General features: G+C 44.3%; 1 protein-coding gene across 3 annotated transcripts in view; it reads left to right on the top strand.

The window, feature by feature from the left end:
* The window catches only part of ASAP1 (ArfGAP with SH3 domain, ankyrin repeat and PH domain 1), a 1,926,573-nt gene that overhangs the window by 585,956 nt on the left and 1,316,167 nt on the right, over nucleotides 1–24,450 (top strand). For all 3 annotated transcript variants that reach the window (XM_086966222.1, XM_086966220.1, XM_086966221.1), the window contains one exon: nucleotides 14,551–14,625. In XM_086966222.1, the coding sequence (XP_086822348.1) occupies nucleotides 14,551–14,625 (75 nt within the window). The remainder of the gene's footprint in view (nucleotides 1–14,550; nucleotides 14,626–24,450) is intronic.

Here is a 24,450-nt window from a genome sequence, read left to right as displayed (position 1 = left end):
TGGCATCTTGGAGGTTCCCCCTGAAAAACGACCTGACTCTAGTGTTGTGGCTGACTGGCTGCTTGCCAGCTGCCACCCCCAGACATATATTTCTGGATCCCTGGGTCGAGGGCCCCCCGCTCTCGGGGTCCTGAAATGACGCACATTCTTGTCAGAGGTTCCAAGCCTCCTCCCCAAGGATGGGCAGGGTCCATGAAGGGGAAGCTTCAAAGGCTTGCCTGGCTTTTTGCTGCTCCCAGCACCTGGCCCCCACTGATTCTGAACCCCACTTTGGGCGGGAGATTCAGCGGGGAAACCAAGATAGGAGGAGAGGTGTGCCACCTTTGTCAAACCCACCCCTCAGGTGGGGGATGTGAGGCGAAGCACAATTCTCAGTCCCTGCCATCTTGAATATGGGGGACCCAGCCAACCAAAGTGAGGCTTAAACCCCCTCCTACTAGAGGGTGGCATGATTGGGGGTGTACCCACCCCACGGAAGGGACCCATTGGTCCCAACCTTTACCTCCCTGAAAAGCCCCTAAATGTAATATTTAGGGGCAACTCTGAATCTTACCTCCTCGAACATGAAGAAACAAATAGAGCTGTGCTGAAGGAAGAAGAGGAGGATACCAACTGACTCGGCCCCAGCCCTACCGACCTGTCCCAATCTCGACCGGCTCCAGCGGAATCCCGGTGTGTCCTGCAGCCCCCAGAACCCAAAGGACCTGCCCTGCCTTCCCTGAAAAGACTGTCTCACATGAGCACCAGATTTGCTCACCAGCAGATTCTGGCTCCTGCTCCCACGGCCCAAGTTCGACTGGTCCAACACCAAAAGGAGGTCTCCCCAACGGTCCTGAGCTGGGATCTGGTGATCCCTGACCTACCTCAAGTCTCACGACGACGCCTGCAGCCCCTTTCTGGAGGATCCTCGTGACCGTAGCCGGTAAGAAAAACCTAATTCAAAAGACACCTGTGTACCCGATGCCCCACAGCCTTGGGTGGCCTGACCGAAGGCATTCCATGGCATCCCAACTTAACTCTCCAACCAGTGGTCGCCTCCCGAAGATCTTCATTCACAAGCCTGCAGTAATTGTTGCAACCGGAGAATCCCCATTGAAAATAACAGGGCAGCCTGCGTCAAAACAGCACCTGGCCGCCCTAGTGCTGCTGTGGGTGCACCTGGATTCCCCTTTTGCCCTGTGTTTAACCCCAGGTGCCTGCTCGTGAGCAGGGACCAATCGGAGGTCCCCTATCCTCCTTTGGATAACATTGGGCCTCAGCACTCTGCATCCTGCCGCCCTAGAGACGCTAAGGGTGCTTTGATGGTGCATCCTTGACTGTGAGGAAACCCTTGTTCTAACCCCAGAAACCCAACTACAAAAACTAAGTACTTATCTGTAAACCGATAACTTCATTTCCTCCCATAGGATTGCTTTGACTGCTTTTCTGTGAAAAAAGTGGAGTTAAAAATTCAATAAAACATCATACAAGCGTGTTTTGATAACGAATTGCATTACTTACCTTCACAGTGCAAACTAGAGTCAAGCTCAACGGGACCTCCTTTCCCCGCTGATACTGCCAAGCTCGTTCCCTTGGATGTGGTATTACTTACCTTTATCCAGCAAATGACCCAGTGTGGTATCTATCAACTGTATTCAGCTGCATTATTCTTGCAAAGTACTATTACACTTACCTGTGCCAGGCCTTTCTTTGTTTTACAAATAAAATACAACTAAATAATATTTTTATACAAAACAAATTGGTCAGTTTGAGTGTGTGACATAATTTCTTGTCTGAGTGTGTACTATAAATGCTTAACACTACCCTCTGATTAAGATTACTGCTCGCCCACACTACATCGAAAGGAGAGTAAGGTGTTATCTACTTTTACCCCCGCCTACCGTTGGGGATCCACTGGACTCTGTGCACACTATACCTTACTTTAGTTTAGAATATAGAGAGTCCGCATCTTACAGGGCATACCACGTATGATCAAAGCAGTCTTCTGGACCCAACTATCTGAATAATATGACATCATCCTAGCAGAAGACAACTGATCTCCAGCTTTCATTAGGGAAGCACCCTGGGAAAAGGAAGTCCTAATAGTAACCTTCTCTCCCATAGTATTTGAAGATATCAGGAACATTTTATGCCCTTGAATGGGCTATAACAGAAGCACCAGACCTATATGGCAATCAAGCATGGTGGGATAAACACTTTTATTATAAAATATTCTTAGACTATAGAAATTTCAATCCGTATACATGAATATATGCTGTACAAAACTCCCACAGTACAGATTTAATGACGAACCAGGTGCGGAAAAAATAGAAAACGACCCTCATTATTTACAGTGGGGCTTTCAGTCAAAATATAGCACCTGAAAGTGAGTATCTGACCGCTTTGTTTTTCGACCGAGTGCAGTTTTCATTCTGGCATTTGCCTATGGGCTGTAAGATTAGTCCGGACTTATTTTCAGGACGCATTATGGAGATCTTGCAACCAGATCTTTAGGTATTGTCATATACAGATGATATCCACTTAACTGACGACTTGAATCTACATCTTAACAGGGTAGACAGAGTATTGACTGTGTTAGCTTCACATGGGTTCAAGATTAATAAGAAATAAATAAAAGATGGCCTAGCTGACGATGACCTTTCTTGGATATGAACTCCAGTGAGGGCAAGGGTCTAACTCCAGACTTTCTCCAGAAGTGCTCTGCCTTGCAGTCTCCCGACATGTTGAAAAAGTTGCAATCCCTGTTGGGGTTTCTTAACTTCAGACTGACTTATTTGCCTCACTACGCAGACATAATGAAGCCTCTATATGATCTAATTACTTCTACATTTTCTTCTAAGCTGTGGCTGAGCTCACATACTGATATCTTGTGTGCTCTACAAGCAGACATGCTTGAGACAAAATATTTACAAACTAGGGACAACAAAACCAACCTAGTTATCAGTCAGACCCGGTCACTATGGCTACACCTAAGTAACCTACAATGAAGGATAGACCATCCCAGTGCCTTAAAGACTCACTTGTAATCCTTGGCTGAAGCACAATTTGCTTCCACTGAAAAAATCCTGACGGCTATACAAATAGCTATGCTAAAGGAGTGCCAGTTAATACAGGGAAATCTTATCATTATTGTTTCACCCGTACCAGCACTGGAGGTGGCCACAAAGGCAAGTATTCCTACTGCTTGAGTCCTACACCCATGATGGGTACATTAGGCTTCCATTTTAGTACAGTGGATGCAAAGTATCAGTATGATCCCTCTCTTTGTGCATGAGCTTTTCTTCAATATAAACAAAGTACTGTTCCGACTCCAGACACTTTACCTGTCGAGTCTTATCAGAGCATTTTTTACACAGATGGCTCTGCTCAGCCTGCGGTAAGAACCAAATGTAAGTACCCTGCTGCCTGTGTAGCAGGGCATGGTGTATTGAAGGATGGTGAGTTCATCCCACACCGCACCCACAACAGGCAGAATTACATGCCCTGCTTCTTGCATTACAGAAGACAGACTCCTCAATTCCCACACTCATTGTGGTCTTCTCAGTTTTCCGTGTGCAAGGTTATAATGTCCATTTCAGTAGTGACGGGTGGCCTGTAGGATGCTTAAAAGCTTTCATGTCGAAGATTTTCTCCCAAACTAAGTCTCCAACTTTGAGAACCCGAGGTGTGTCATGCTTCATCATAGGGCTTCTCCTCGTTGGGCCGTTGCTGCAATGTCCAATGGGCCCCACAGGGGGGCTCTTTGCCGGAGGTCTTTTTTGTTGGTAAATAGGTAGGTCTGTGTGATGAGGCAAGTGGGGCTATGTAATGGTGAATAGAGTGGTGTAAGTGGTGAGTTAAAAATAGCTAGGAGTGTCCCATAAGTACTTTAATGGCTGGACAGTAATGCTATGGTTAAAAAGAGAACTTCAAGAGTCGGGCTGGTAAGGAAAATTAAATCTGCTGCAGCTCATTGTTCGTGGTGTGGAGTGACAGTGATAAATGGTCTGGTTAGAAGGTAAACATGTTTCACGCCTTTATCCTCCTAACGGATGGGTGATGTTTTTTCAGGGCCGGGGTGTAAGGATTCCTGATCTACTCTGTGGTGGAGCGAACGTTCAATATGTTTTCCTAAGTTGTACGTTTCCTACGGTATGGATTCTGAAATAATCCAAAAAAGGGGGGAACAATATGCCGGGTGGGAGAAAAACGTCCAGTAAAGAACAATTATACAATTAAACTGGGCTTTACAAACACTTAGATCAGGTTTTGTGCCGTAGTAACTTAAATGAAACCACTTTATTTGAACCATATAATTTGACACTCGCACAAAAAACAATGGCCAACAAAGAATCCACGTACATTTCATTAAATATAGAACAAGTTGAAGATGCACCATTTGCAGGCAGTGTCATGCCATCTATTACCTGGTTAATACATGGTATTATTTCTTTACCAGTAACAACCTTTAATTTTCATGATTGTCAAAAATGTAAATCTATTGGTTGATATGAAATAATGCACAATTCAAAACTGTTCCATGGAAATTTCCTGTTTGATGGCATGTGTGGCTTGTTTTTCTTCAAAGAATTCCTTCGAGTCACAAGGTAGAGTGACACCTCCTCTTGGTGATATTGCGCATGGGCATTGACTCTTATGTTAGATTGTTTTCTTTTGGCTGTTGCGTTCGGATACGTGTGCCTCTCCTCCATGTTCAACTCCGATCGGTACGAATCTTTGGCCCTATCCGGTCTTCGAGGGTATAGTATAAGTCGATCCCGATTTTCCATTCCTGTGCCGCTCAATAACCTTTGTCAGTTCGGACATCGACCGACCGCCCTTCGGGGTGCCTCCTGTCTCTGCCTACCCTTCTGTACGGAAGATCCGTTCCGGATGGGACGTACACCTTAACAATGTTGCCCACAGTATCACGCCAAATATCCACACAACGATCAACACCAGGTGTGTAACCACTGTCTACCGCTAAACCATCGCTTAAACAAGGCAATGCCTACTGCAACTCTGGCAAGTTATTGTAATCGAAGAAGACACTTCACGAACGAAGGGCGAGTCAACTTAAAATGTCTTGCTACAGCGGGGACAATACACCTGGCATCTTCAGTGAGGAGCACTCCCAGGAAGAGACTGCGAGCAAGGAGGAAGAAGGGGCATTCTCTGTCGAAGAGATCACCGGCATGGAGGAGGAACCCCAATACACCCTGCCACTCAAGCAGCACCTTAGTACTATTGCCCAAGAGCTAATTCGAAGAACAGAACAGTCTGCCCCTTCCAATATATATATCAAGGCTCAACTTGAGTCCTATAATGGAATTCGCAGTAGCTCATTGAGACCTGAAACAAAACAAACGTATTCAAAATCAACTCATTATAGAAAATTGTTCATTGTTTATTTAATTTCTTTAGTATAAATATACATTTTTTCACACAAGCAGGGCAAATTTGACAAAACATAAAAGTGATAGTACAATCGAGATTATTCCAATGACATCCCACACATCCCTACAAGCATTCAACCAGCTTCACAACAAAGTCAAACATTCTTCAATCATCCGATACCTCAATGGATTCACACATACTCATATGTTCTTCAATCATCCCATGCAAATCATGCTTCAGTTGCCAGATGTTGCACATATATTACGTCCTGGAACGTCTCCACAACAGGAGGCAGGAGACTAGATGACCATGTAGCAGGACAGACTCATAGCGCCAACGTGCGTTTCGGTGCTAGGCCAGGTCTAAGGCCGCACATTCATCAGGGCACACAGAGGAAGGGAGGGGGACGAGAAACAGCATACAATTCCAATGAACGTATTCACTTTCTTTCGAACGTTCCGGGCAAGATTCAGCTTTCAGAATTTCGCACACTTATTAGCTTTGAGGTTGTACGGCGGCAACCAATGAGTTAGAGATAAATACTCAAGCGATCAAACGAACAGACTTGTGGGCGGTTTCTAAACAAGAAATATGGACCCGCTCAAGGGCGGGAACTGCGACCATCCGGCCGAGAGAAACGTCGGAGACAAAAACCCAGATCCAGTACTTGCAGGTCTGGGGATATTTTGCGGTCGTACGCCTACTCCGGTATACCAAGCGGGGCAATTTTCGATTGGCTTCTTCAAGCTGGGGAGACGTCCATAAATGCTACCAACCGCTCAGACGTGCAGAGTCACGCTCGAACCAAGATCCCAAGCTTACTACTGCGAATTGAATTATAGGACTCAAGTTGAGCCTTGATATATATTCGAAGGGGCAGACTGTTCTGTTCTTCGAATTAGCTCTTGTTTCCACTGCTAGTCTGCCCTATATTCGTACTCCCAGGGGGCCCCTTTTCTGCCTATTGGTACTTTTGCCCAAGACCCTGCTCCAATTAAAGAGTTCCAATCACTGGACCGCCACTGCCATCTGACCATGGTTGGATCTGAAAAGACACTTTGGATGCTCCGCCTTTGGACCCAGCACAAAAACTGCCGCCAAGGCCAATCCTTCGGCATCGACCTTCTCAGATCTAGTGCATTCTTCGATCTCCACCAAGCCTTCGGGCCGATGAGGCAGACTGCTCCATCTCCTTCAGTGCATGACAAGGAATCATGGAAAGCTTTGATTCTGAAATCTGTGTAGCAATTTCATTTTCCTTCTTCCCACGAGCCAATTCTTGAAAGAATTTACATTAAAAATCCAAAGTCAAGAAGGGACGGGGCAAATTATTGCCTCTCTTTCGGAGAGGCAGTTAATATTTGAGGATGAATTGGACATTCCTGTACCTCCCAAAAAGAGGATATAGGCAAAGCTACCAGCCCTGCACATTATGCCTGTAGGAAAGTGCTTCTTATGACATGGTTGCCCCCTCTTTTTTTCCTGCTTCTTGAATGCAACTTTGACTGAATGTGCACTGGGTCCCTGCCAATCAGGTTCCCAGTGCCTGTGTTCTGTCCCAAAACTGTACCGGTGTTTCCACAATTGGCACACCTCTTGCCTAAATGTAAGCCCCTTGTAAAGGTACCAGTGGTACCAACGGCATTGTGACCAGAGAGGGTCTTTGTAGGCTGCAGCATGTATTATGCCACCCTAAGAGACCCCTCACCAAACACATGCACACTACCACTGCAGCCTGCGTGTTTTGGTGCAACTAAAAGTGAAGAGTTGACAGCCTGCCAACACTATCAGAGGTATATGTAAGTCACCTCTACAGCAGGCCTTACAGCCCTCCGGCAGGGTGCTTTATACCTCTGGTGAGAACATACCTGCATGAGTACATATGCCCCTATAGAGTCTAATCCTATTCTTAGGAATTATAAGTGCATGGGAAAGCCATACCGAGTACATGGTCTGGGAGTTTGTCAATACGAGTTCCACAGCTCCATGATGGCTTCACCGAATCCCAAGATGTTTGGTACCAATATCTCAGATTAATGAGCCCACACTGATGCCATTATTGGATTAATTGATACATGCACTCAGGAGGCACTTCAGAGGTGCCCCCGGAAAACCTTCCCAACTGCTAGTGTATACTGACACTCCCAGACATGCTTCTAATGCCGTGAGGTGGGAACCTTGTGCTCTGGGTGGAGGGGCTTCACATGCCCCCAAGCAGGAACAACATTTAAGGGCGGTGAGCCTCAAAGGTTTCCATCCCTTTGTTATGCTAGCGCAGGTTTTCCAGATAGTGGTGAGACCTGCCCTCCTGACTAAGCCCCACTTTTGGCAACAATGTTGGGTTAATTAGTAAGCAGGAGATGAGTCCCCTCTCAGCCAGGTCTACCCTAAGGTGTCCTGAGCTGAAGTTACCTCCTCCTTTGAAAATCTTTCATGTTGGTTGTGAGGGTTTTAGCCAATAGCATTAGGGGTATGCCCCCTCTCCAAAAGAAGTGGGCACACATTGGTGGTGTAGTCAACCTAAAGGTAAGTAACCCATTGGCTACTACCTGCCAGTACCTGTAACTCTCCTAAATTTAGTATTTAGGGGCACCCCTGAACCTTGATCCTTATATTCCTGGTGACCTGAAGGACAGAAGAGCAGTACCAGCAGTGAAGACTCCAGACGACAACTGGCTGGACTCCTACCGGCCTGTCTGCAGCCCTTAACCCAACATATGCCAAAAAGTGACTTGTTCTGCAGATCCATCAGCCTCCACAATCCTGGGAGGACTGCCCTGCCTTCCCTAAAGACCAAGAACTCCAGGGGACAGCGGCCCTGTCCACAATGAAACCAACAAGAAGAGCTCCAGTGGCCTGCTGAACCACCCAAATAGACGTCCGGCCTACCTCTGCACCGTTCTCCTCTGGCCTGAGGCACAATTTTCCACCGGTCCTAAGAAGGTTCCCCAGCGGTCCTGAGTCCACCCCGAAGGGACCTCTCTAGGACTTCACAACACCTCCTGCAGTCTCAACACAAAGGGTCCCCCACCCCCTACCAACTCCGGTAAGACACCTCCAAAGACAACACTACACTTGTAGTCCCCTGGGGGAGCTTTACTGAGAGTGTCCCTGGGTTCTTCATCACCCCCAACTTAACTCTAGAGCCACCAGTTCCCATCGTCCAACCTCCTGGTCCGAGTCTGCAGGCTTTGTTCAAAATCTTCAGTTTCCAATGCTCCTCTGTGCTGCTGTGGGTGTGTGTTTGGTGCGGCCTTGTGGCCCCCCATTGCTGGTCCTAACCCCTGGACATTGACCCCCAACTCTGATTTTACTTACCTGCAACCTTCACCTCATTGTATGTCTCCAGTTTCTGTTTGCTAACATTGGCCCTAGTGACCGAATTTGACCTCTGTGCCCGGCCGCCCCAGTGCCGCTGGTGGTACAGTCTCTACATTTACCTGACCTTACCCAGTGTTGGTTCTAAAACCCGAAGACTGGATTTGTCAGTCATGTACGTACCTGTGAAATACAACATTTGTTTTCCTCCACAAGTTAACATTGAACTGTTTGAGAAATGCACAAAGTGTCCTCTTTGTATACTTAAAAACTGTTATTTTGCAAAACATATTTTACTGCAACTAAGTATCTTTGGTTCCAAGTAATAAACATACAAAAAGTAATATTTTTACAAACAATTGGTCATGGATTTAGTCAATGAGTGTGTGTGATCATTTCCTGCCTGAGTGTGTACAGCAAATGCTTAACACAGCCCTGCGATTACCCTAACTGCTTGACCACACTACCACATAGGAGAGCATTTAGTATTATCTACTTTAGCCTCTGTAAAGCCTCTGGTATCCACTGGACTCTGTGCACTCTATACCTTACTTTGATATAGTATATACAGAGCCAGCTTCCTACAATCTCCCCCCGCCTCTCCCCGCCACCACCTCCTCCTCCACTTCCTCCAGCAGCAGCACCTCCACCATCCCCTCCTTGTCCACATCAATACCCTCTACATAATACACATCTAGATTCATCCACTGGTGGGTTTAGGAGAACCATTAGGGGACCCTAGTCCTTTGGACCTTTATGGCACGGACCCCATAACTCCCAACAACCCAGATCTTTACTCATCTCGCCCATCTCCAAGTGATTGCTGGAGCAGCTACCTATCATGGAGTTCAGTTCATAGAGAGTCTCTAGAACAGGACTTGCTCTTTGACACACTGTCATCCACCCATATGGTCACACATATGGCCATGCTTCCTGTCATGTTGCGTCGGATTTATGACGTTACCACGCATACTTTTACCACGCATACCTTTACAACGCGGTATTTACAACGAATACCGTTACAACGCATAGCGCTTAGAGGTGCTGGATAGTGGTAAGTATAATTTTCTATTCCAACTCCAGTCCCTGTGGACACTAGGGAAGGTGTTGGATAGAAAATTAAACTTATTCCCTATCCTAGAGCGCCCCCCAGCGCAATGCGTTGTATTGGTATGCGTGGTAATGCCTGCGTTGTAATGGTAGTGCGTTGTAAAAAATGCGTGCTAAAGGTTGTATACCTGTTGCGTCACATAGATTACACATTTAAAGAACTAATAGTGCTCCAGTGATAAGCCCACAGTTTGATAAAAATAATAAATCGGCTCCCTCAGACCCACTTTTCATGTGTAGGCAGGTTCCACCAGACTGTATTGTTGCTATCACAGCTTGTAAACAAGCAAATAGTCCTTCTAAGAAGGAGCGCAAATGCATTGATGCTGCTAGAAAACGTGTTGCAGCTCAAGCAACCAATCATTGGCGTATAGCCAATTTCCAAGCCCTACTCGCACGTTACGATAGGGCTCACTGTGATGCTATTGAAGAACTACTGCAGTATCCGCCAGAAGATCACAATAAAGGATCAAGATATTATTTCTGAAGGTCAGGCCATCAATAACAATTCCATCAGATGTGCCTTAGATGCAGCAGACACAGCTGCTAGGGGCATTGACACCAGCATACTGCTCAGGAAACATGCCTGGCACAGAAGCTCATACTTTAAACCCGATGTTCAGCAGGCAGTCTTGAACATGCTTTTCCATATAGAGCATTTATTTGGTCCTCAGGTGGACTCCACTTTAGACAAGATGAAGAAAGATACTTACATCGTGAAAGCAATGGGAGCCCAACAAACTCCTACACTTCGTCTTTCCTTTCTCCACTCCAGCTACAAGCGTGGATACAAATCCTTTGCCACAGATGCTTCCACTACCCAGCAGAAGCGATGTCAATCTACCTTCACTAAAGGTTTTTACAGAGGCTCCTTTAGAGGCAATAGTAACAAAGGTAGAGGCAGCAAGTGGTGCAGCCTCTGCTCCCAAACAGTGACTGCCCCACCTTTGCACCCAAACACACAACTTCTGTCTGGGTAAGACTACAGTCCTGTCAACCGGTCTGGAAAAGTATTGCAACATTCCAATGGGTACTAACCATTATTCAACATGGCTACTGTCTGGCGCTCATTACCACACCCCAAGCATCCCACCTCGCAATCACAGACTAGTACAAGATCACCTAACACATCGGAAACAAGAGGTCCAAGCCCTTCTTCTCAAAGGGGCTAAAGAACTAGTTGCCCTTCATCAGCAAGCCAAAGAAGTGTATGCCCTCTACTTTTTAATTCAAAGGAAGGACGGGTCACTGAGACCAATCCCAGATCACTCTCAACTACTATATCCTATCTGAACATTTTTATATGGACACTCTCCAAGATGACATTCCACTCCCACAGATGAGTGAATTTATGACCACTCCGGGCCTAAAGAGCGCCCATTTCCTTATCCCGATTCATCCTGCCCATCGCAAATACATCAGGTTTGTGATAGCAAGAAAACACGCAGATTCAAGGTTCTCCCCTTTGGTGTCACTACCGCACCAAGGGTCTTCAAAAACTGATTAGCAGTAGTAGCAGGACATCTACGTCGACAAAACATTCATGGATTCCAATACTTGGACTATTGGCCAATAAAAGCCAACACCCACCAGCAGTGTCCGCACCTTTTATCACCAAAAGCATTACCCTTGGATGCTTCCTCTGCTGCAGATTGGTGCAGCACAATTTATTTGACTACAGCAGTCTTAAAGAATAATTGAAAAGCATAAAGTCTCAACTTAGCTGAAGAAGTACTTTGTGCATACAGAGAAGCTCACAGCCAAGAGCAATTCCAAACCTGTATTTGGAGTCATTGAAAATTGTTATACTTTTTTTTAAATATATATAAGTACTTTTTAATCAGTTTTCAACAAAATACAGTCTGCATATTTAGGACACAAAAAAAACTATAGTTATGCATAAATATGGACTAAGAAGGCCAGATAGAAAATATATTTATATTGAATCAGCAAATCTTTCCAATCACGTTTTAGTGCACACAGTCTCTAGATCAAAACAGTCCCACGTGGGCCCCAAATCATCCTGTGCTTTGTCGGGCAGCCTTGTGCTAGCTATCTCGTCTTCTTCAAGATCAGGGGGTTAAATGTATATATACCGGTCTATGCTGCTATTGTTATGGTTTCTTTGTTCTTACGTAAGCCATCTGTTTAAACGCCCAAGGTGAATGAACGGGAAAGGACCTTACACACTGTCGTGATGTTAACACACTGCTACTGAACTGTAACTTATGCGCTTGTAACATGACTCCCATATCAAGTTAACTTCGCTCCTGCGTGAGTGCTCCTCTTAACAATTAAGGTACAATCAGTATGCATGTGAATCCACTGATAATATACATACAGGTGTTGGCGAATGGCCTCACGCACAACTGTACGTTTACATACAAGTTGCCTGTCGTGACTATGTGAAAAGTAAAATCAATAAAAACACATTTGAGCAAAAAAATGAGACATCCCATTCCTAACAGGATACCGATACTTTGAGATGTCACCCCTGATAACCAGGGAACATAACTAAGGTGAGGGATCCACAGGTTGGCACAATAGATCTTCGGTCCATTTCCTGTCAATGATGGATCATTGGACTGCGCCATGCTGCACCAAACCGGTCCCTGTTGTCTGCTCTTCATAATGTGGGAAATGTAGGATGCCCATTTTCACTTTCTAGTGGAGAGGGGGCATACTAATAGCTGTGGAGGTATTTGATGTGAATGAGGCAGAAGCGTGATAGACTTGCAAGTTCGCAGGGAGCCATTCTAACCTCTGTCCATTCCTCATCCTCTGACTGACCAATGTCTCGTTCCCACAGGGCCTGTTTTCTGATTGAGCAGAGTGTATCCTGGCTGCTGAGTCACTTAAAATTAAGTTGAATCCAATAAAAAAGCTTTGTCACATACCCCATTCTGCAATTCAACCCGAGGAGGAATCAGGAATTTGCATTGTCATTGCTTCTCTGAGAAAACAATAGGTTTTGGTACCCACTTTGTTTCTATAATATCTACAACACTTCTATTATGACTGCCAAGAAACTTGACAAAGATACCTATTGATTTGTTCAAGACCTACGTGCCCTAGTGCTGTTAAACTAACACATGTATTAATACAAAGTGGGAGGAAAGAGGTTTGCCGGCCTGTCACATGTCCTCTCTGTGTAGCGATCATTTTTTTGACCTTTCTGATCTCTATCTGCATGACAAGCTTGATATGCTGAGAAATTGAGGAAAGAGTGAGGCGGGAGCTGCAGTCACTGTTTTACTCCCTACTCATGTGAGAACGGTCATTGAGGATAGGCGTTCAGTATTTACTCAAACTGAGGTTATGAAAATGTATGTGGCTAGTCTTGCTGCCCAAGATGTGAGCTTATGTGAACTTATTTGCCACTTATTAGCATTAGAAACTTTTTGCTTAATTTTTCTGGCTTAGTTATGCCCTTACTAATCCTTAACCCACTATATTGCTTTTATTACTTGCCTCTACCCTTTTTGTCCTGGACAAAGTTACGTTTTATATAGCCATTGTAGGTGGCCTCCTGTTGTCGGGTGCTTGAGTAACTACATGAAAATAAAGGAAGGTGGTGTCCTGATGTAGGTTTCCCACACAGCTAATCCCCTCACTTGTCATCTTACAGGCCCAGGTCTGGCCTCAAGACCCCCAAAACAGTGCAGTCCAGTCTCTACATGTTAAAGCCATCAGTTAAGATAGATGGCATTTGCCAGCATTTTTGAGGTAATTGAATGATCAGATTCAAGATTTTAAGCACTCAAGCAAGGGACACTACAAGTCTCCATGTAGCTGCCTCAGCGGATTGGGAACAACCTTAGAAGAACCCAGGGGAGTGTCTTGCAGTTTACCTCATTTGGAAAATGTTTAACATTTATTATCCAGTTCTCCCTCTATGCAATCAATGCTGAACTCTTTCCTGAACTTTTTAACTTTCGGTGTACGATTTTGTCCTAGCATCACTCGTACATTACTGACTTGATTTTGCTTTTTTTGCTGCCTTTTATCTTTGTTCTACCTGGATGCCATTGCATTATCCTACTTCCATCCCTAAAAACCCTTTAGTAGAAGTCCGTTGCTTATGTGTGTTTGCTGCCCTCTTAGGCTTTTTACTATTTATTGACTGCTGCCCATCCCTAAGCTCGTGTGCCACCCTTCTACCCCTTGTTCCTTTGTGCCACCTGTCCACTCATGAGCCCATGTCCTGCCTGCCCAGCGTGCTTACTGCTCACCAACTAATGCCAGTGCTTGAATTTTCCAGATGGTAAAATGTCTTGCATTCACCTTCCCTTTCTGACTGCACATTATATTTGCTTGCCTTGAAGGGCATTTGATAAATTTGGCAGATCTAGTTGTCTTGTCATTGAAGTCCTTGTTTCAGGTTCAGCAATCACACATGCCTACATTGTTTGGTGTCTCCCCTGACTTTCCTAATTCCTTGACTGGTTATACGGCCCAGGTGCTCATGTTCATATACAATTTCTTTCTTTTGTAAACGTTTTTTTCTGTTTTAGCCAAAAGTGAATCATGAAATTAAACCGTTTTTATTTTGTTATTTTCATAGCCTTGGTTACAATTGTATACTTTTTGTCTTGAACAGTATTTCATCAGTTGGGCCCCAGTGACCATTCTACTTCTGTAAATTATTTTAATTAGATTAGTTGAAAGAAAAATGTCTTTGACTTGTATACATTGGTTGAAAAGTTTAGATTTCTTTAACATCAGTTTGTTGTTTATATTCCTCAGCTACAAGGTTTGAGCCACAACGTCATCTTTACCTTGGATTCCCTTTTAAAAGGAGATTTGAAAGGAGTCAAAGGGGTATGATTAACAAAATTATTTGCAATTTTACGGCTATTTGATCAAAGAAAAACACAGCTGTGGTGGAGTAACAACCATTTATTACTTGCCCTTAAGGTTGCTTATTTTTATTTTTTTATTTTTTACGAAGAGTGCCAGCGATTAAATCCATTCTTCTCGTTTGCGGGTTAATTGGTCTTGGATTCAGAAAAGTAATGCCTCCATTTACCAAGCACTTATTTATGTACTTTATTTTGTTTGCTTGCTTTTAGAATTGCTAAACAATATGGTGCTTGTGATGTGTGTTGTCACCGCAGAGGATATGAGTGTGGTTCAGAACACTCATCAGTGACTATCCGATTCTGATTTAAGAAATGCATGATAACTGCCCTTAATGGGAAACGGTCCTGAAAAGACATCATGCAAACTACACAGTTGAGAATATTGCTGATATCACAGTAATTTGAGCTTAGGAATTTGCCTTTAATTTGAAAATATTTAATGTGTATAATATAAATGCGATTATGCCAGCTGTTTTGGTCTACCAATTTGACATAATTCCCCTAAGGGCAGTTAGGTACAGCTTCAACAAGATGGCTGGGAAAACAAGTCTGTAAAGAACATATTCTATCTCCCCAGCAATTTCCTTTGATTATTACAACATTAAACACTTTGCTGGTTAAAAAATGAAGTAGCCATCCTTAACTTGCAGGCACCAAAAGTAAGATAGTTATTTAGGAATTAAATATATAACAGGCATGGAAGTTATAGAGTCTAAATGGATAGCAATTTCTAGGAGGAGATTAGCCTCTATCAAGACCCTTAAAATGTTAGCTTTGAAGGGTCAGAACCTCAACAAGCATAGTAGTATCTTATGAGCCAAACACTTGACTGCACATGTAATAAAGCTAGTTATTATTCAGAGCATGAGTTTCTGTTTTATGTGTATTTTCCATTTTCATAAAGTACTTCTGTGAATAATGTTTTATTTTGGTAACATACGTACATGGTTATTTAGTTCAGAAAATACAGGTGAAATTTAGGTAATTATTATTTTTAATTAATTATTTTGTATATGTAGATTTGTCATATCTATATTTTGTTGCAGATGATCACAGGTATTAGGAAAGTTAAAATGATAATCAGACTAATCCCTATGAGAGATGAGCCCTTTGAGAATGCTTAATTAAACCATGGACAAATCTTAAAATTTGACCGCATAACCTGTTACCTCGTGGAGTGGGTTTGAAGTCTTCTCATCTTATGAATATATATTGTTTGTTAGACCTGTCTGGCTTTTTGTGTAGTCCCTCCAATTTATTATTTATTTTGTCCCCTTTTTGCCCCTCATACCTTTATTAATTTTTGTGTCCACTAGCTTTTTCTAGTGAAGTAGTGTGGCTCACTGGTTAGAGGCGGCAGACCCGAGAGCAGAGGACGGCCCGGGACCAGGGTTCGATTCCCGGCGCGGCAGGTTTCTGGACCAGGGTCAGCGGACTCGATAATTCTCTCGCCTCGGTGCCCACTCTGATCAGCGATCACACTCGGCAACTCTGGGCATTAGCTTGCCTCATCTTCACTAACGGCCCCACCAGACCGCCGGGGATGCCTGGTCTCACCCTGGAGATACCCATTAAGGGACCATCTCTCAGGGAAGCCAGGAAGGGTTTCGCAGCGGTCGAAGCGCCTTGGGACCCTACGGGTAAGTAGTGCGCTATATAAATGCCAATACATTTACATTTACATTTACATCTAGGTGTTGGTCAAGGGGATAGGTGTTCTTTCCCCCCTCACAGTTTTTCACCTCCGGCCTAGAGGCCTTTACTGACAGGAATATAGTTGGAGTCACAAAATGGTGGCTACCAAGTGCCCTAACTGCCAAACCCAGAACCTGTCCCATAGAGTAGAATAGGGCGTTCCAGAACCTTCTGGTCCCTTCTGGACTCCTGAGGGTCAGCCTATAAAAGGCGGAATGCTGGACAGCCATTTTGTCTAACCAGAGAGAGTCAGCTGGAGGACAGGCTGTAGCTTAAGGTGGGGGTAGGATAGTCAGAGGTTTGACCTATTGATTCACCACCCTTCCTCCCTTGGGTTATTTGTCCTGGCCCTGCTGCGTTGGATGACTGGAGACCCTGGGCGCCTAGTTTGCCCCTAGTCTAACCATACAGGGGGTGTCAAAAGGAGAAGGAGACTGCAGCGCTGCGGAGCGCAGTCCTCTGCCCAGTAAAGGAACTTGAAGGAAGAGACTCCAGGATACTTTTATAGTGGCTATAAGGACTGTGAGCTGGAGAAGAGTCAATTGCCATAAATCTCAAGCTTATTTCCCCTTTTCCCTGTTACCTGGGGCTGCCCTTGCTTAAGCGATCTCCAAGTGACTATAGTGGGGCTGGTAGCGTGTATTTCACGAGGTGCCACATAGTGCCCTGGCCGCTTGTTCAGCCCGCCTGTGTGCTCTGTGACCGGTGGCTGCGGCGGTCACTGCGTGAAGAGGATCGTCCTTCCTGAGCTGTCCCCTGTCCGCGCTGATCCGGTACAAAGAACGCGTCAGCCGGCGCTGTGGGCGGGACCGGAGGAGGCAGAACCGAGCAGACTCCAAGCAAAGCCGCTGCTCGCTCGCGCATGCCCGGTCGCGCCGCTTCCCTTCAGGAAGGCGGAGGCGGGACCAGGCGGGGAAACGCCGAGAGCCCAGCAGCGGCTGAAGAGTGTTGAATCGTCTCTCCCCCCGCTTGAGCGCCTCACGGAGGAATTGGCGCGAGCGGGAGGGGAGAGTTAAGGAGCCCAGCAGCGGCTCGAAGGAATCACGGAAACTTCCTTTCCTTGCTCGGAAGCCACACGGAGGAGCTGGCTCGAGCAGGAGGGGGAAGCTGAGGGGCCCTGGAAGCTGGTGATCCTTTCCAGCGTTGGGCTCCTTTGCCCTGCCTCTGGTGACTCAAGATTCCAACCAACTAATTGACTACAAGTAAGGAGGTGATTCAAAAGGGGAAGTGAGGCTTAGCCAGCACTTTAGCTGGGAATCTGACCTAAAGTGTACAGTGCCCATAAGGAATCTCTGACAGGGGCTACACTGACAGTTGTTTACCTGGAATACCCAGACTGGCTCATTGCTTATCGCAGGCCATTTCTTCAGAGGAGCCAGTCTAGGTTTGGAAGTAGATACTGAGGGATTAGGCAGTGGCCAATGATGCTGTTCTAAGGGTACCTGCTAGTTAAGTAGGAGAATAGGTATCTAAAAGGGGCTGCTGATGCACATTCCTGTACAACTGAAACCTTTCTGTGGTTGTGTCGCATTGTGGTAGTTAGAGTGGTTTAGAGGGAGAGTTATAGAGCACTTCACAGAAGTTGAGTCTCATCAAACCTTGAAGTCAAATGTAATGTAGAATTGATGTTGAGCAGTATTATAGTTTAGCAACTGCAAAAGGATTTGTAATAATCTCATGACCAAACCGTATTGAGCTGTTAACTCTAAAAGGAAAACTGTTTAAGGTGATGGTTTAGCAACTTTGAAAGTCTAAGAATATTTACAGGATAAAATGTACAATACTGAGCTGTGATTTTAAAAGTCAAGAAAGCAAATATTATTTTTATAAACAAGTTCGTATTTTTCCATACTTTGATGTAGTGTCCTTTTTGTGTGTTATTGCGTGGATTTACTGCTGGGTGGTTTGCAACCTTCGCACATGTGCCTCTAGTATTTGTGTCTTACCCTAGGCCAGACTACCCTAGGTGACCTGACATCCCAGGTTCCAACATTGTTCTATATGACTCCAGCTATCTATCCTTCCTGGATCCAAACCTTTACAATAATTCTCAGTTGCAGGCTGGCCCTAGCCACATTTTATTTTAAAAGGTTCCTTTCTGCTCTAAAAGCATTTTTTAACTTTTCACTTTACAGATAATGTTTTAAAAATGCCTTTAAAAGAGGCTATTTTACCTCTGCTTTTTTCAGTATCTGTTTGCACTATTGTCCCACAGTAAATAGGACGAAATGGCTTATTAGACGATCCCATCAGTTGAGAACTTTTATAGGTTAAAAGCTTTTCCTGCTCTTTTAAGCTGAGCTCCTGAGATTTATACATTTGAAGAGATTTCAAAGCCATAATATTAACCCAGAGAGTAAACGTACTGTTTGAACAGGATTGTGGGCAACAAGAGGCCCTTTTTAGGTCTCGCCCTGGCGAAAGCGCTCTCTCGCCGCGAGAACTATAGCTGTCGGCTCAGCCGACAACGAGTGGAGACAAGAGCTGGCCATGCGCGCAGCATTGTCAATGGCAGAGGCAGATTCCGACGCGCGCCTTCGGATTGGGTCGCGCGCGTGAGCTTGTAACGTAGACAGCTCACACGCGTGACCCAATCCCAAGGCGCGCCGGAATCTTCCTCTGCCATGATGGTGCCCTGTCCGCTCTTGCTCGGCGAGCTCCACGCTGCAGGTTGTGCTCACTGGGTCTCTCTCGTGCGCAGCTCGGGCACTATGTGCCTGCCTCGTGCGCTGTGCTCCTCGCGCCGCAGATTCGGGTTAGTCTCACGCTCTCGCGCTGCAGGTCGGGCTCGTTCACTCTTCTCGTTCTTTGCAAACGTTGTTAATCGCTGGTTTCCTCTAGTGCTTCATGCCTGTGCAGACTGCCTCGGGTAGCATCCGTTCTCAAATGATGCTACCTGTAAGGCAGGTTATCCAGCAGACCGTGTGCACAGCGCCTGCCCATCCTCCACCTCTACCGTCAAAACACGAGGGGAGCAGACAAACACGTCAACCGTGACATTCTTCCTGTCCTTGGTAAGTGCGTTTTACACCGAAGGGCGCGCGGAGGGAATCGTTGCAAGGTCGACAGATCTGTACACCGTGCCACGGAGCTCAGGCACCCTCTGTGGGGCTGTGTACCCTGTGATGCAGCGGGGACGTGCATAACCACACAGGCGAACACCTACGTGGAAGAAATTGCATCAGTATTGCATCTACCTTCTGATATATTTATTAGCGGCGACTATTTTAGGGAGGAAGGATTTTGAAAGCAATTCTAGTAATTTTGGCAACCATAATTGGTTATAAAAATGTTTATAGTATATTGGCGTCTAAAAAAGATATTACTAAAAAATAAAAACTGAAAAATGAACAAAATAAATAAAATGTCAAGGTTAGTGGCTAAAAGTCTTGCTGTCCGCCTTTCACCAGCGGGAGTAGGAGTGCTTCTTAATACGACTTAAATGTCAGAGATATGAACAGTGTTTGGCAACACATGTGGATGTTTCAGTGAGAGGGCGCCGTCTATAAGGGAACCGCAGAGGGGCACGTGGACAAAGCGTGCCTGCGACCCTGTTAAAATGATCCCACCGTCCAATTTCGGTTGTATACAGATCGAGATGATTTAAGACAAACCTGAAAAGGGTTCTGAATTTCTCACTGAGTCCAAATCGAGGACTTAGGGATGAGCACCTATACGCAGCACATCAGCTGAAACTACTCTTTTGCTTGGGACGGGCTCGCAGCTCCCCCAGCCGGGCGGCAAGTTTGAGGAAATAAACAGGCGCGTCTATGTATATACGTGGGGCTACTTTCGGCACGTGGGCACTCGGGGAGCTTCTGTCAGTGTGTGCTGTGAAAGGTGCCCCTCCCCCCTTTATGCAGAGGACCCCAGAGCAGCGGGTAGTTTGTGGGCGCCTGGGGCTGGCAACACGAGCTTTCTCTCCAAGCACGTGCCCGGCTGTTCACTCCAACATAAAACACATGCGTAAAATACATTTTTAATATAACGCCACTACGTCCAACTCCCACAAGCGCCAGACCAATTAGATTATAGGGGTATGGGCACACCCTGCTATACATCAACTGCACATACCATACATATTTAAGTGGTATATGCTTACATCAGCTGCACATACCATACATATTTAAGTGGTATATGCTTACATCAACTGCACATACCATACATATTTAAGTGGTATATGCTTAGCGCTAATATTTAGCTGGCATGACTGCAGTTGTGAATCGGTTGAACATGATAGGAAGTGTGTTCGAGTGCATGCCTGCATTATCAGAGGCTATATGTACACTGGACAGCTCATTCCCACAATATGGCGGTGCAGCTGCATTCTTCTCCCTGATATCCTATTAGCTCGGGAGAGTGGTGCCCACCAGGTGCAAAGAAGCCCATGGGGTTAGCAGTACAGGTGCATATATACACCATAGGTTTCGTTGATATGTCGATGGTTCTGTTTTGAACTTGCATCTGCTGAATCCAAAAACATATTGTAGTGTGTTGAAAGCATTAGAAAAGGTTTGTCATCGGATCTCTTGAGAGGCGGGAGCACATGTGCATTATGTGGCAAAAATGTCAGCATTTTGTGGCCCTACAGGGGAATGTTGATGATGAGATCGATGATGTAAACATATATTTTAATGACAAAGTAAGATTAGCATATGTGGCTTCATTCACATTCGTTCATGCTCATTATGTGAAGCGAAAACACATTAAAATACGTTGCAAAAATCCTCAGCCAAAACGGCAAGAATACCGAATCAATCAGTAGGCCGTCACATCCAATGTATGCCGTGATGCACATGAGGGCTTTAGCCCGCCAACCCTGGATCTCGGCCTGTGACCTGCTGGTTGCTCAGGCAACTTGTAGGAAATCTAGTTTACCGACCTACCCTCATCAGAGTGCACCTATAGTGTGCAAACTTTACCCGCAGGTATCAGAGCGCTTTAAATCAGCATGCTTATAACAAGCAAGACTAGCACTCTATATTACTGCCAACTTAGCTTAGCATAATCAACAGCTAACTACTCACAAACAATGTTTATCTACCAATTGCAAATAAAATAAAAAATAATGCAAAGCATTGTCATTTACAATGCCAGTAACTCAAACTTTAATGCTGCGAGACCTATTGCATTGCAAATGCTTGTTTATTTATCAGCCTTTACTTAGGATTCTAAGGCTGCTGTTCATTTCTTCTTTTATGATATGTTTGCTTTTTGCCCATAGTTAGCTTACATTGTTTTGTTTTACTTTGTAAAGGTTCAGTGCTCAGCATGGTATTTATTTATTGTCCGATGTGGATTAGTGTATTTCTTAATATATTTGTAATAAACTGGATTATTATTTAGGGTGGGTGACTACCCATCTCAAGCAATAGTCCGTACTCTTGTCAGGGTGAACAGTAAAGGTCACTAAATTAACTTGAGCTTAACTCCCTGGTAGCTATGTCACAGAGCACAAAGATTTAACTTGGGGCAAGGTGTAAATGATGTATGCAGTATCCTAAACAGTAATAAACAGTCCAAACCGAATTAGAAAAACAGAGTGAAATTTAACCCCTTCGCTGCTGCGGCAATTCCGCCGCAGCACTAAGGGGGGGGAGCCCGAGCGGCGCTCGCATGCTCGTGACGGAGCCGCTCCATCATGAGCCGCGGTTGCGCTGTGCTCATGACAGAGCGGTTCCGTCATGGCCCCACCCGCTTAATAGAACGCGCCGCGCAGGCGCGGCGGCAGGGCCATGACGGAACCGCTCCGTCATGAGCACAGCTCAGCCGATGCTCATGACGGAGCGGCTCCATCATGAGCATGGGAGGGGTTAATAAACAAAATAACACCATAATAATAAAAATCCAATAACAGGAAACCGAGATATACATTTTTTAATTTTGAAGTAGAAATTGTGCCAGAATGCACACAGTGCCAGTGATAGTCAATGGTCGTGGTAGACCGGGACCTAGGTGCAATTTGAGCCTGACTGGAATGGAGTGTGGGTGGGGTACTGTTGTATTTTACTTATATTTATTTGTATGTGTATTAAAAGTGTACAGTCAAACATGCATTTTTTCGTATTGTCTATTACCTAGCAGCATAAAATATTGGTATCTTGGAAGCCTGTGTATTCAGTTATTAAGTGGAGGCTGACCAAGAGAGACACCTTTTGGATCTTAGGTGTTGTTCTTCTTATAAGAATAAAACTTCTTTCAACTTTATTTTGGATATCTTGAACTTCTTTACATTGGATACAACATAAATTTAGCAACGAGGTGGAGAAGACAACATCTCACGGACTCACCATCTTTTATTTTTGAAACTTTTATGATCCTACAGAACTTTGTGTCATCTTGCCCACATTTCAACTGAAAAACGGTATGTGAAATTTAAATATCTTCGCTGAAGATATTGTGCTTTGAATTGGCAAAATAATTACTGCCTTTCAACTATTTTCAACTCTCACCTTGACATTTCATTGACTATATGAATATCTTTTGCTGATAATTCGACTTAAATTTAATGAATCTTTTCAATGACTTCATAATTAATTGAGCACATATGTTTTCAATTTTATTTTCGCTGAAGATCTTTCGTTTAGCAAGTTAACCCTTTCGATGCTCATGACGGAACCGTTCCGTCATGACCACACCCATTTCCATTAGGGGTCAGCACCGGGCGGTAAATCGTACCGCACCGATGTTTTTAATAATTGTTGTCATCCAAGTATTTCATTTGCCACTGTACTTGGTACTATTTGACTAGACTTTTCTTGCTGATAACGTTGCTTAGATCGAGCAATTTTATTTATTTTTACACTTATTATGTGCCTCAATTTTAATACAGTTTTCAAGTATGCTGTATTTTAACTGTTTGACTACTATTTGGATTCATCAATGGATTAATTGAAATTTGTTATTGATCTTATTCATCCAGTGAATGAGTGATATGAGAAATATCGTCTTTCATCTATTTTATTTTCAAATATAATGATAGCTAAAACCCTGCTCAAAGCAATGCATTTTTCAAAATTCACCGCAAGCTTGCTTACAACTGTTCTGGTGAACGGAAACTCACCGCGAGCCGGCATCTTTCAAACTGTCTGCGTGCCGGTGAGACGAAGATAAAACCTCCACTGTTTCCCAGAATGCGATCCTGGACAATGGACTTAACATTCAAGGCTCCCGTAGTTTGACGACGTTGGACTTCATCGCGTCATGACCTTTGCTACGTGGTACGTGTCAGCCATTTTGGATTCCCCTTCATCGGATTTCGTGACTTATTTCTTTCGCGTATACAATCAGTGATACGCACACTTTCAGCCTGCATTTAGATTAGCTCTGGATGTTGATTGAGCGTGTTACAGCGAACAACAGTGACACGCACACTTGAACAAAAGGTTACTTTTAAGAATTTCTTCAATTTCATCAGACTTTTAATTCACACTTTGTTTATTGAGCTGTGTGGTGATACTGCACACTGATACTTACATTTTATAGTATCTTGAAGATAACATTACACATGTTTTAATATATTTGTTAGAAATTTAATGTTTTAATCCATTCTTGATTTGACTAATTGATGATTCTTCACCATTGTTCTATGGTATTTGACTTAATTGTTTGTCTATAAGTATCCCTTTATATATATATATATATATATATATATATATATATATATATATATATATATATATATATATATATGTATATATTTTAATATTTGATATTCTTTAACCATGGCCGTTCAAACAGCAGTACTGCCTTCTCCTTTTCTTCCTGAACCTGGTACACCCGAAATAAAATGGGCTCAATGGTATAAATCATTCAATAGCTACATTATTGCCATTGATGGTGTAATGTTTTCTCCTGTAAGGAAAAACGCAATGTTATATAATTGTCTTGTCAATGAAGGTCAGAGAATATTTGATCACCAACCTCCCTTCGGATGATAGGAATGAATTTACTGAAGCGGTTCTGCGTCTTGAAAAACATTTTAAAGACGAGCCTTGTATAATGTGGAGAGGCAAACATTTTACACACGTAAACAACGTGAGCATGAGTCTGTTGATAATTTTTTAGCGGAACTCAGAGTGCTTGCTTC

Source organism: Lissotriton vulgaris, chromosome 4_1 (assembly GCF_964263255.1).
Source record: "Lissotriton vulgaris chromosome 4_1, aLisVul1.2, whole genome shotgun sequence".
NCBI lineage: Eukaryota > Metazoa > Chordata > Amphibia > Caudata > Salamandridae > Lissotriton > Lissotriton vulgaris.
The sequence above is the reverse complement of the archived record's forward strand: the minus strand, read 5'-3'. Positions and strand labels throughout refer to the sequence as shown.